This window comes from Marmota marmota, unplaced genomic scaffold, assembly GCF_001458135.2.
Source record: "Marmota marmota marmota unplaced genomic scaffold, marMar, whole genome shotgun sequence".
NCBI classification, from domain to species: domain Eukaryota; kingdom Metazoa; phylum Chordata; class Mammalia; order Rodentia; family Sciuridae; genus Marmota; species Marmota marmota.
This window is the reverse complement of record NW_025999942.1, coordinates 8,270,166-8,281,379: the sequence shown is the minus strand read 5'-3', so window position 1 is coordinate 8,281,379 and position 11,214 is coordinate 8,270,166. Positions and strand designations below refer to the sequence as shown.

At 31.6% G+C, this 11,214-nt stretch overlaps 1 protein-coding gene across 2 annotated transcripts in view; it reads right to left on the bottom strand.

The window, feature by feature from the left end:
• Nucleotides 1-357: 357 nt before the first annotated feature.
• The window catches only part of Dach1 (dachshund family transcription factor 1), a 224,981-nt gene continuing 214,124 nt past the window's right edge, over nucleotides 358-11,214 (bottom strand). For both annotated transcript variants that reach the window (XM_015498812.2, XM_048801324.1), the window contains one exon: nucleotides 358-3,089. In XM_015498812.2, the coding sequence (XP_015354298.2) occupies nucleotides 3,052-3,089 (38 nt within the window). In that variant the 3' untranslated portion in view covers nucleotides 358-3,051. The remainder of the gene's footprint in view (nucleotides 3,090-11,214) is intronic.

Below are 11,214 nucleotides of genomic sequence, written 5' to 3'. Positions count from 1 at the left end.
AATATAAGAATATAAAGGAAAAAGGTACAAATAACAGCTTCATAAACTGAGAAATGTACATAAATAAATCATGTATATGTGGGCAGTTTGCTTAGCTGGCAAGAAACAAAATATGGAAAATCTGCTTGTTAAACAATAACTACAGAGTGTGCTTTCATGATGTTTTTCACCACAGTAATTCATATTAGAGATAGAAGCAGTTGCATGTTAAATAAAATCATTGAGCATTGTTCCCTTTGAATTGCAAAGAGCTGACTTATGTTGTTTTTAGATGCCTCCCATTAGAAAGTAAATATTCCTTCAATGCTATGCATTTCACAAAATGTAATAAAGACGAACTGTAAATAAAGTCACAAGGAGATTTCAGACATTTTTATTAGGAGATTGTTGAAAAGAAAAAGAAAATTAAATACAATAACAGTAAACGTGGTTCTCACATTGAAACCAGGCTCAAATAACTAGGCTACCATAGAAAAATTTCCAATTCTTGCATCATGATGTAAAAACAGATTTTTGTACAGGTTTTGTACAACAAAATTCGTAATAACCTTTTATCATTTTTAGAAAACTTTAAATATATAGATAAAAATAGACAATTTTCATAGGTCCTACATGAAGATGAGTATGTTCTGTTCCAAGGGCTTGCATAGAGCGCAAATGTGGTTATAATATAGAACAACTAGACATTAATATTTGTAAGATTACAAAAGCAGGGAAACGATAAAATGGGCACATTTTACTTGTTTATGCCAAAACACAAATTTCTAAACCAACCTGTTTAACTAAAAAAGGGGGGAAATTAAGTTACAGACTTACAATAACATTTCATGAATTGTAATATTTACAACATGTTAGTAAGAGTCTCTCTTAACATACAGCTGATAGATTTTTCTTCTTTAATCCTTACTATAATTTCCTTTTATTTTGAACCAAACACTAAAGCATTCTCAGAGGGTCTTGAAAGCATGTATTTTAAAACTTTCAAGCACACTTAACAAATGACTCTATGCCAGGAGCAGAGCAATGACTGAATCTACTACATAGGTAAGTTGTAGCTTTTTTAAAAAATCTTTCAAAAAATGTATGATTCAAAAGCTTGCCACAAGTGTCTCCAATTTCAAATGCTGTAATCCTTTAAAAACTGCATATAGGGAAAAACAAACAAAATTCCATATGACTAGAAATAGAATCTCTTGTGCTCAAACAACGAAAGATGGTTATGGAAGAACTATGCTTAGAAAACCAAGTTTCTATAAAGCATTTACTAACAATATTTTAAATAAAAATATTGCTCCCTTTTTAAGCAAGCTAAAATAGGAACTGTACATATAACCTTTTTATTGTATTAAAAAATGGACTTAGCTGGTAAATAGCGAGTTACATAAAAGAATTATGTTCCAGCATTGCAAGGAAGACCTAAAAAGTATAGAAGCTTAGTGCCAGAGTATCTATAATGTTAATTTTTTTCTTAACCAAATAATTATTACCCAATCAGAACTACCTTTAAACATTTTATGCTAGTTTTCTTAGTCACTTAAGATTTTGCTGTTTTATGGTAATAAATAATGTTATAATCATAAAATTTTAAGATGACAGAAAAATCATAAAATGTACAGTGAGAGTACTAATTTATCAGTCTTTAAAGGTGTAACTCCAGATATATAAAAACAAAGAAAAGGTAACTTTAGCATGTAATAAGCACTGTTTGCAGCTTTACTTCCAGTTATCTGCACAAAAGTGAAAACACATACTGTAACTTTCAAAAAGACAGTGAAATTAACAAGTAGCCACCCTTCCCTCTGTCCAGGGTGGGAAGCACAACACATTTTAACTTTATCACTCAGGGCTACATGGTATTGGACTGGTACATCAAGGGTTTGTTAGGTTTTGTTTTTCAGCAACATTAACATAATATGGCATTAACATATAAAAATATTTCTGGTGTTTTGATTTTACTGTTCAGCCACAAATCCATTCTCAATAGTGCAGTTTGGGGCACTAACAAGGGAATCAATATACAAATAAAAGTGGCTGACACAGAGTTCTGATGTCACCAGATGCTTAAGATCTCATTCGTTAATACTGTGACTCCAGACAAATATTTACATGCCTGCATGCGTTAAAACCAGAAAGACATCTTTCTGACCAACAGGGTGACAAAACATATTTTCTAAAATTTTCATTTTCCTAAATTCTAGTATACTACTGCATACATAATACCTTCCTGTGTGTTTTATGTTTATATACTGTACATGTGACCAACAGTTTGAATAAGAAGCAACATTATTATTTCTGATTCTATATACCACTACCAGTTTGGAATGAAAACATGTTACATTTATATATATATATTTATATATATTTTTTGTTTTTTATTTTTAAGAAAAAGAGACCTTCAGTGAAACCTTTTGGCTTATATTTAATGCTTCTTTTCAGATATGCAAAATGTCATTTATTGGGTTGTTGTCAACATCCATTTGTTGGTCTTTTGGAAAGTATATGGAAAAAAATCTTCAGGAGAAAACCCACAATTAGAGATGTAACAGAATATTAGTTTTTTTTTTTCCAGAATCCTCTAGGCCCCTTACAAGTTCATTTCCATGTGTTCTTGCTGGTTTTGGGGGACATAATTCTGTGAGTCTGGGTGACCATTGCTACAAGAGTCTTTTGATGTGCTCAGATACAGAATTTTCAGAAGAGGAAAATGGTTCATTCTATTAAAAAAAAAAAAAAGAAAAAAGAAAGCTAGGTCTTATTCAGACCTGCCTTTAATTCTTGTATACAAGTGTCCAGCAGCAAAGTTGCAGTTATTCACTGTAAGAAGATTGATACTTGTACATTTACAAACATTCTCAAGTCTCTGGTATGAACCACAGGTGAAAATCAATGGAGAAAACTGGGTTTTGTAGAATACTTAAATGTTAAAGAACATTAATACACAAAATTGAGGAAGTTCCCTTAAAAGGACTTTATTTTTTCTGAACTTTCCAATGACGAATGTCTGACTGCAAAGTTCTTTACTATAACAAGGAATTCTTCAACAGTGAAGATTCAGTACATGACAGTAGTTTTCAAATACAGTCTTCCATCTAAAAATAAATAATAAAAAACAATTAATGACATAGCATTTAGGGAACAAATGTGGATATGAAAACTACGTAGCCTGATATAAAATTTGTGATTTTTCTTTTACCTTCACTTACCTTAGGAAGTAAGAGTTTTCATATATTCTCAAAGTTAATTTCATAATTACATTAAGTTTATATGATCAAGAAGAATACAGCATTTTTACTTCTCATAAATATATATTTGCTTTTTTGATATCAATTCCAGAACACTCAGAAAATAGATAAGAGAATGTGTGTGTATTTTACTGATATGCAAAGTTAGTTTATTTCTCCTGAATGATAATTACTGCCTTCAAGCTTGCAGAACCAAATTTTCTCTGAATGCACTCAGGTGTATCTGCATCACGAAAGACTGAGTCCCCTCTTACTCTTTAGCAGTGTTGTTAAATATGCCATGTAATGTAACTATTGTGCACATTTGTTGCTATTTATATGAGAGCCACCAAGGTTATTTCATTACTATCAATGGACTATAACCTTTCCCCCCTGAAGGGAGATTAACACAACAATTAAACCTTAAAGTGTAAATATATTATTTAACTTTTGCCAATGACAAAACACATTTGGGTGAAAATAAGAAGAAATCAAATTTTCAACACACTGAATAATGTATTTGAATGAAGCAGGAGTAAGAAACGGGAAAATGAAATCCAATGGAGGAACAAAACAAAACATAAGGCTATTCCTCAAACATAACACCCTTGAAACTGTCCACTTTGTAGTTGGCCTAAAGTTTAAATCTATTTGTTTAAGATATGTCTGAATTTCGATTTTAAAACCTGAAGTAGAGGGTAAAAGGATCAGAAAAGCAAAGTTTTCCAAACTAAAAAAATGTATACTACCGTATGCATGTTTGCAAAATGTCTGTTTCAACAACTGAAGTATAAGGAAATGGAAATAACTGAACAGTAGTTTCAAGAAATAGAAAAGATAATCTAAATATTTACAGATCTCACCTTTCACATAAAACTGATCAAGTGCTTTTATCTTACCTACAGTAGATATAGTAAGTAATAATGAGATTATAACCATTAATGGTAAGTTATTTTCTACTTCATGGAAATACTGATGTGCCCAAATTCTGTATTCCTCTCTCATATTTTATCTTAGCCTAATTTGCAATGTTGAAATGTTACCTCCAGATTTAAATGGAACTCTGTTTTGGTCATTGATATATCCCAGACACATTCAGTAACTATATGTTAAATGAATAAATTAGAGTTCTCAAGTAGTTCACATAAAACACATTAATATATCCACCCAAATATGTATGTATTATATAATTTATTATATTGTTAACATCCAAACTTTACTGTTTTCCTTTGACAGGGGCAGGAATGTCTATGAGATTAGTCTTCAATTAACTACTTTTTAATACGTTGTGTTAAATATTAGTTGCCTCTCTAAAATTAATCTAGTTCAAATTTAAGAATAATGGTAACAATTAAATATCTCAGCTTCCCAGTTCAGCAATCTTATGTCAGGGTTCTTAATAATTCAAACATATAATCACAATGAAAATATATTCACTCAAAATAGCATACAATTTTGGATGTAAGATATAATCTAATATTCACAAATAAAAATGTATTATTCATGCAACTGCATTCCTAATTTTGAAGAGTGACTTAGGAGATATACAAATTGTGCTGAATAACCTGCCTAGATATGTGGCCTAAAAATATTTATTTCCTCTGGCCCTCAACTATAGTCTCTCATTGATGCTAAATATTACTATAGTTTAGCAGTAGCCATTGTGATATTAAAGATAGCAATTTTATAAAATCAAGCATCAATCAAATATCAATACTGTAGTTTACATAATTTTGATGAAAATTTCTGAGTGTGGAGACGACAGTACTACATTTAAATGCTGGGAAGTATTCAGGATTTTTGCATGGAATGTGAACTCATTTATTCTGTTTGCTTATTCTGTTTGATTGCACCCACCTGTGGTACAAAACTATGATTTTGTCACTTATGTAAGTGTTTTAACATATAATTATTTGTAGTTTCAGCTTAGTGGAGTTTTAACTTCTGACTCTATAAATAAACCCAATAAAATTTACATTATATAAATAAACTAAAAATTTTAGTCTTTCATAGACTTAATAGCACCTGCTTGAAATTGAACTTTTTAAAGATAATTTTGATTCTAATGATATCTGCTAAATACAGCAATGTGTTTTTAAAACAATGTAGTAATAGATATTTTAGAAGTAACTAAAACAGTGAAGTGTTGATAATTTTACCAGAACTTTCTAATATTGAGTTTCATAATTTATTTCTGCTCAGTTCTCCTTTCAATTGTCTTATTTTCCCATGGATTCAGTTATATTGAGAAATCATTCCCATTCTCATTTTTTAAAAATACACAATTTTCTAATGACTAGATAGAAAGTAAAACTTCTCTCAAATTCAAATTCCATTAATTGAGGTCTTTTACCAATTTGCTCAAAAAAGTAATAATCATTTGCTCAAAATTAACGTTTTGGTGCTCATTATGAATCTCTCAAACATCTGCCTACTGAAGAAAAAATAAAGTACTGGAAAATAGTTTTCTAATACTTTGTTCCATCTATAGCATAGAAGGGGAAAGAATTCATGAGCAAAGAGTATATACTGAAAAATAATTCAATCAATATGAATAATTATCTAAAATGTCCACATTCACATTACCAGCCAAATTCTACACTATGGCTTATAAGATGGCACATAAATTGATAGGGGTTTTCTCCCCAATCTTCATCTTCTACCATTTCTTTTTTTTCAGTGACCCTGGCCCTTCTCTCCATTCTATAGCCCACCAAGCTCCATACTATGTTGAAATATTAAGCCTCTTTTTTTCTTCTGGAAGTCTGGAAGATAGGTACTCCTAGCTCTGGACTTATGCTTCTGCTCCTACCTACTAACCTTCTCTAGAGCTTTGCTATTTATTTTCCAGTACAATGTACTCTAATAACTTGAGCCTGCTACATAGTCAGATCCATGAAAGCAGCAGCTATCTCTTTTTTTGTCAATATTATAATGAGCTGTTAGAATGATGTTTGCCTTAAAAGTTTTCATGTGGCTTTAAACCATTAAACTTTTGAAGAGAAAAATTAATATGCCTATCGGATAAAAATAATTAGCAAGTTATATATTTTAAAGTTTATCTGAAATAAAACTCTGTTGATTTTAAAAACAAGATAATTATTTTGTTATGGCATTTTGCTAGTAAATGTACAGAACTGGAGACAATCATGCTAAGTGAAATTAGCCAATCCCCCCAAAACAAAGGCCAAATGTTCTCTCTGATATGAGGACGCTAACACAGAATAAGGTGGTGGGGAGTGGGAATAGCAGTTCATTGGATTAGACAAAGGAGAATGAACAGAAGGGAAGAGGGACAGGATTGGGATTAGAAAAGACAGCAGAATGAATCTGATGTAAATTTCCGATGTTCATATATGAATACACAGCCAATGAAACTTCATTATATACAACCACAAGAGTGAGAACCTAATTAGGATAAGTTATACTCCATGCATGTATGAAATGGCAAAATACACTCACTTTCAGGCATATCTAACAATAATAAAAAAAGAACAAAGAAAAATAAATAAAAACAACAATTTTGTAAGCTTCTTTACCATGGGTCATATATGAAATAAAAATTATATACATTATAGTTGTGTGCTTAGTATCTAACCTACTATAATTCCACTTTTAAAATATCTTCTTTGAAATTTTTGATTGATATATTTCTAACAAATGGACACATGCATCAAGCATTAAAGATGTCAGCTGTGAAATGGATTCCCACCTGCAACAATTAGGGCCTTTCTGTGCTAAATATTAAATATCAGAGATCCTCTGATATTTATAGTCAACTAAAACCAGAAAGAGATCAGGCATAGATAGACTCCGGAAGACAGAGAGTCTCTCTACCTCCATTTATAGAACTTACCTTTAAAAACCATCCTACTTTACAATTTTGTTATTTATTGAAATTTCCTTCTGGATAATTAAAAGTCTGTTGGAATAAAAATTTTTAACTAGTTTTATATTATTTCAGAGAAGTTGTTGGCCCTATAGGTCACAGTAAATATCCCCATATGGACATACCCAGAGAGCTTACAATAGGTCTCTGAGCTATGGGGCTATTCTAATTCATTCTCTGATAACAAACCACCTAAATAAAAGTGAAATGACAAGAGTGATAGGAAGGCTATAATATATGGGCTTGTAAATCAAACTATGCCATGTTTTGTATGCTATATAATAATGGTCCCAATATTCTCTTCTCTCCTCTTTCAACAGAAAAAAAAAGCCATGGGACCATAGAGGACCCAGTGAAAACAATCTGCAGAACAGAGATTATTGGAATCCCTAGTGTTTCCATAGCTGAGGTCTCATATTTCAGAGGTGTTCTATTTGATTTTGGAGACTCAGAGGGCTTATTCCTAAGTTTTGTTTTAAGAGCTGCCCATTGTGAATCATGCTTAACTCCTAACTAGACAGTCTCATACCTCCCCACTCTCCTCCCATTTCCTACAGAGTCTTGATGTATTTTTGCATGTGTTGGCCACAGAAAAATATTTTTCCTGTTTCTTCTTGATGCTGAGTTGGACTTTCCAAATAATTGCTGCTTGATATCCAAATAACAGCTTTACTTTAATATCCAGCAATTTGGTGATAATGGTAATAATGATTAATACCAGCATAGATAATATTTTCTGAGTACTATTGAGCTCAAAGTATTTTATATTTCAACTCTAAAATATCCAGCAAATGAACAAAGTAGGTATTCTTAGTGATTTTTTACAGAAACAACTGAATAGGGCACATTTTCAGAGAGCAACAAAATGGAACTGCAGTGATTTACTATTTATATGAATACAATTTTTGTATGTGTTCCATTACATCATTTTTCCTCCACTAAGTAACTGGAGGAAATAAAAGTACCTCTGACATGTAGTCACTACCTTGCATATCTGCTGTGCTTCCAGGGCCAGGGACTTCCTTTTAGTCTCCCCTGCCTCAACTGACAGATGGAAATAAGAACCAGAATTCTTATAGTCTGGTTTCAGAAAAAGTACCTTCCTTTGACATGAAGATTATTTTCTTTTGTATGGGATGTTGATATGACAGGAAAATCATCAAGCTAAACTTAGTGCATGGGAGTACTTAATTAAAAAGTCTGTTCTAATTAAAAACATTTGGGAGTAGGGGTTGAGTGAAACTATTTAAATTACAAATTCCTAATAGTCTCAAAGTTCATTGTGATTTAATGCTTACAGCTATAATTTAGCATATAAGAAAGTATCTAAATCACTGATAGTTTATCATAGGTATGAATTTTTTTCTTACTATGCAGAGAGGTAAGCACAGATAAGGAAGTGAAGGAAAAAATCTTAAATCCTTTGTAAAACTGGATCTCAGGTTCTAATATTAAAATTGAAACCATTGAATCAGACCCAGTAAGCATATAGAATCTCTGTTATTTATTTGCTGTGGCTGAGGAGGGAGAAATGAGAGCTAGAATTTTTGTTCACTTAATAAATTTCATGTTACGGTTTAATGTTTTAGCAGGTATTATATGTAGTTATTGGTAGTGTCATATATATAGAGAGAGAGACAAATAATTTATCACTTTCTGTATATAAAAATTAGAATACTGAATAAATCTTGTATTTTAAAAACTAATGAAGTTTTTTGGATAACCAATCACATTATATAATAAGATTCTATATTTGAAGATAACCTAAAAGTTGGAACAGTTTTAAATTGCTTTGTTGGGTGACAACAGAATCCAATTAATCACTGTGTAAAAATCATGTCATTAAGAAAAGATTGTTCCAATGAAAAGTATCACAAAATACAGATGGCTGTATTTTTAAATTTTCATTAGAACATTCTCATGAACATCTATAAAGATCTCTTACATGTCTTTTGCACAAAAGCCTCAATAAATTGCATTTCCTTCTGTAAAGTAGCCTTATTAAAAATGGAATACATTTGTTCAAAAATTATATCCAGAACACCTAAAATTTAATGAAAATTGCTGCTTTCACAAAACAGTAGTACAGGTACATGCCTCACTACTCTAGAGCTGAGGAAAATATTAACACAGCAGGAGGCAAACATATAAGATCAGTTATCTTGAAAGTTTAATATTTACTTAAAGAATATGAGGTTAATATAAAATATGGTAGCCCTGCACCTCTTTCAACATAATGTCTTAATCATGTGAAGTAAAGGAAATCAAAACAAGTGATGAAAACAAATGTTAATGATTCATGTGGTATTTGATAAGACAACGAAAGGAAGTCAAAATAAAAGCAAACAAACAGGAACAGATGGGAAGGATCTTTGTCAAGTCATAACCCCTCTTCTAAAACCCCCAAAGGAAGAAGCTAATTAAAGAAAATATTGTTTCTTGCTTTTTTAAATTTTATATTTAGAGTAAGAACATTCTGCTACTGCTAAAGTAAAGAAGCAGAGACACAAAGTCTACATTGAACATGAGAAATATTTTAAGAGAGATTGATGTTGAACACAAACCCATTTATAAAAGGATATTGAGTAAACATCATTTCTTCTCATGAAATGCAGATAATAAAGTTCAAGTCACTGCCAAATGCCAGAGTACTAATATGTTCAAGGTTGTGTTAAAATATAATTAAAAAGTAAAAACTGAAAAAGTTACGACATGTTTTGCTTTTTCTTTTTTTTAAATTCACGGTTACAGCTGGGAAACTTGAAGTCCACAGATTTGTCTTAAAGTGAGAAAGGAGTAGACCCTAAATCCTTTTTGTACACTTTCTTCACAAGCAGCTGGTGCTGTTCTAGAGAATGGGCATAGACTGTGTGTAGTAATCAAACAACTCTGTGTAATAAAGGACTTCATGTCTGTATCATCCCAATATAATGGTATGAGAAGTAGATAATGGATTACCTAACAGGTCAATACGGCATACTTCATTTGAAATAAGAAAAGATAATATCATGTAGTATGAAGCAAAGTACTTTTTTTCTTTTTGTATGCTGAGGATTGAATCCAGGGCCCTGCAATGTTTGTTTATTGTTTCTCTGTCCAATAGAGAACAGACAAATCTCTATTTAATGTTAAGAAATCCCTTCTGGCACACTCTAACACTGAGGTACAGCCTCACTCCATGAAGTAAAGATCTTGACTGTGGCTACAATGAAGACAAGTAAGTTACCATTGGAAACAATTTTTAGATATTTTTTTTAGTTCTCTTCCAAGAAGGAAGTACATGAGAGGACACCTTCTAGGTTAAAACATTCTAAGAACAGAAGATCATCTAAAGCTATGATACACAGATTGAGCCCAGGAAAAAAACCTTTTTAGACAATAATGATGAATGTAAAACCCTCATTTCCCTAAAGGAACTTTGCATGGGACTCCAGAAAAGCACAGGTTGCAAGGAAAATTTCTAACTTGGATGATTTGAAAATTTGAAGCAGGTGGAACTGTGGGAATCATGGACCTACACAGCATCCTCACTGGGAAAGCTGATCCAATCACAACATTCTTTCAACTTGGGAAACTTAAAGAGCCAAATCAGCAATGAAAACTGAACAGAGAAATGTTCAAGGAAGATATTTCAAGATCTACAGTTGGAGATAGTTAATCTCACCAGTTTGGAGTTATTTAGTCAACTTAAGCCCTAAAAATACTTTTCTCAAATGGTCAGTTTACCTTACAATATCATGGTACCTCTTAGAAGTATATTCTTATGAGATTCTTAAAAAAGTTACCCTTTGCCTAGATTTTAAGCTCAAGTATCTTGGTGCTTTCTGTGGGCAAAGAAGAATTTACTTCTAAAGGAAAGTTAATCCTACTTTACTAGATATTAAAGATATTTTACTCAGTATGGAAGAATCTTCCCATTTGGGGTAAAAATCTGGACCTTGTACTTCTGTGTACTCATATGTATTCAATAACTAAATGTTCTTAAAATCACATCACCATGACTACAACCAAGCACAATTGGTAAAAAATAAGGATCACCATCCATCTATTAGTCTATGCAACATGGAACAGGGAACTCTATGTTTAAAGTTGAGAAAGACCTTC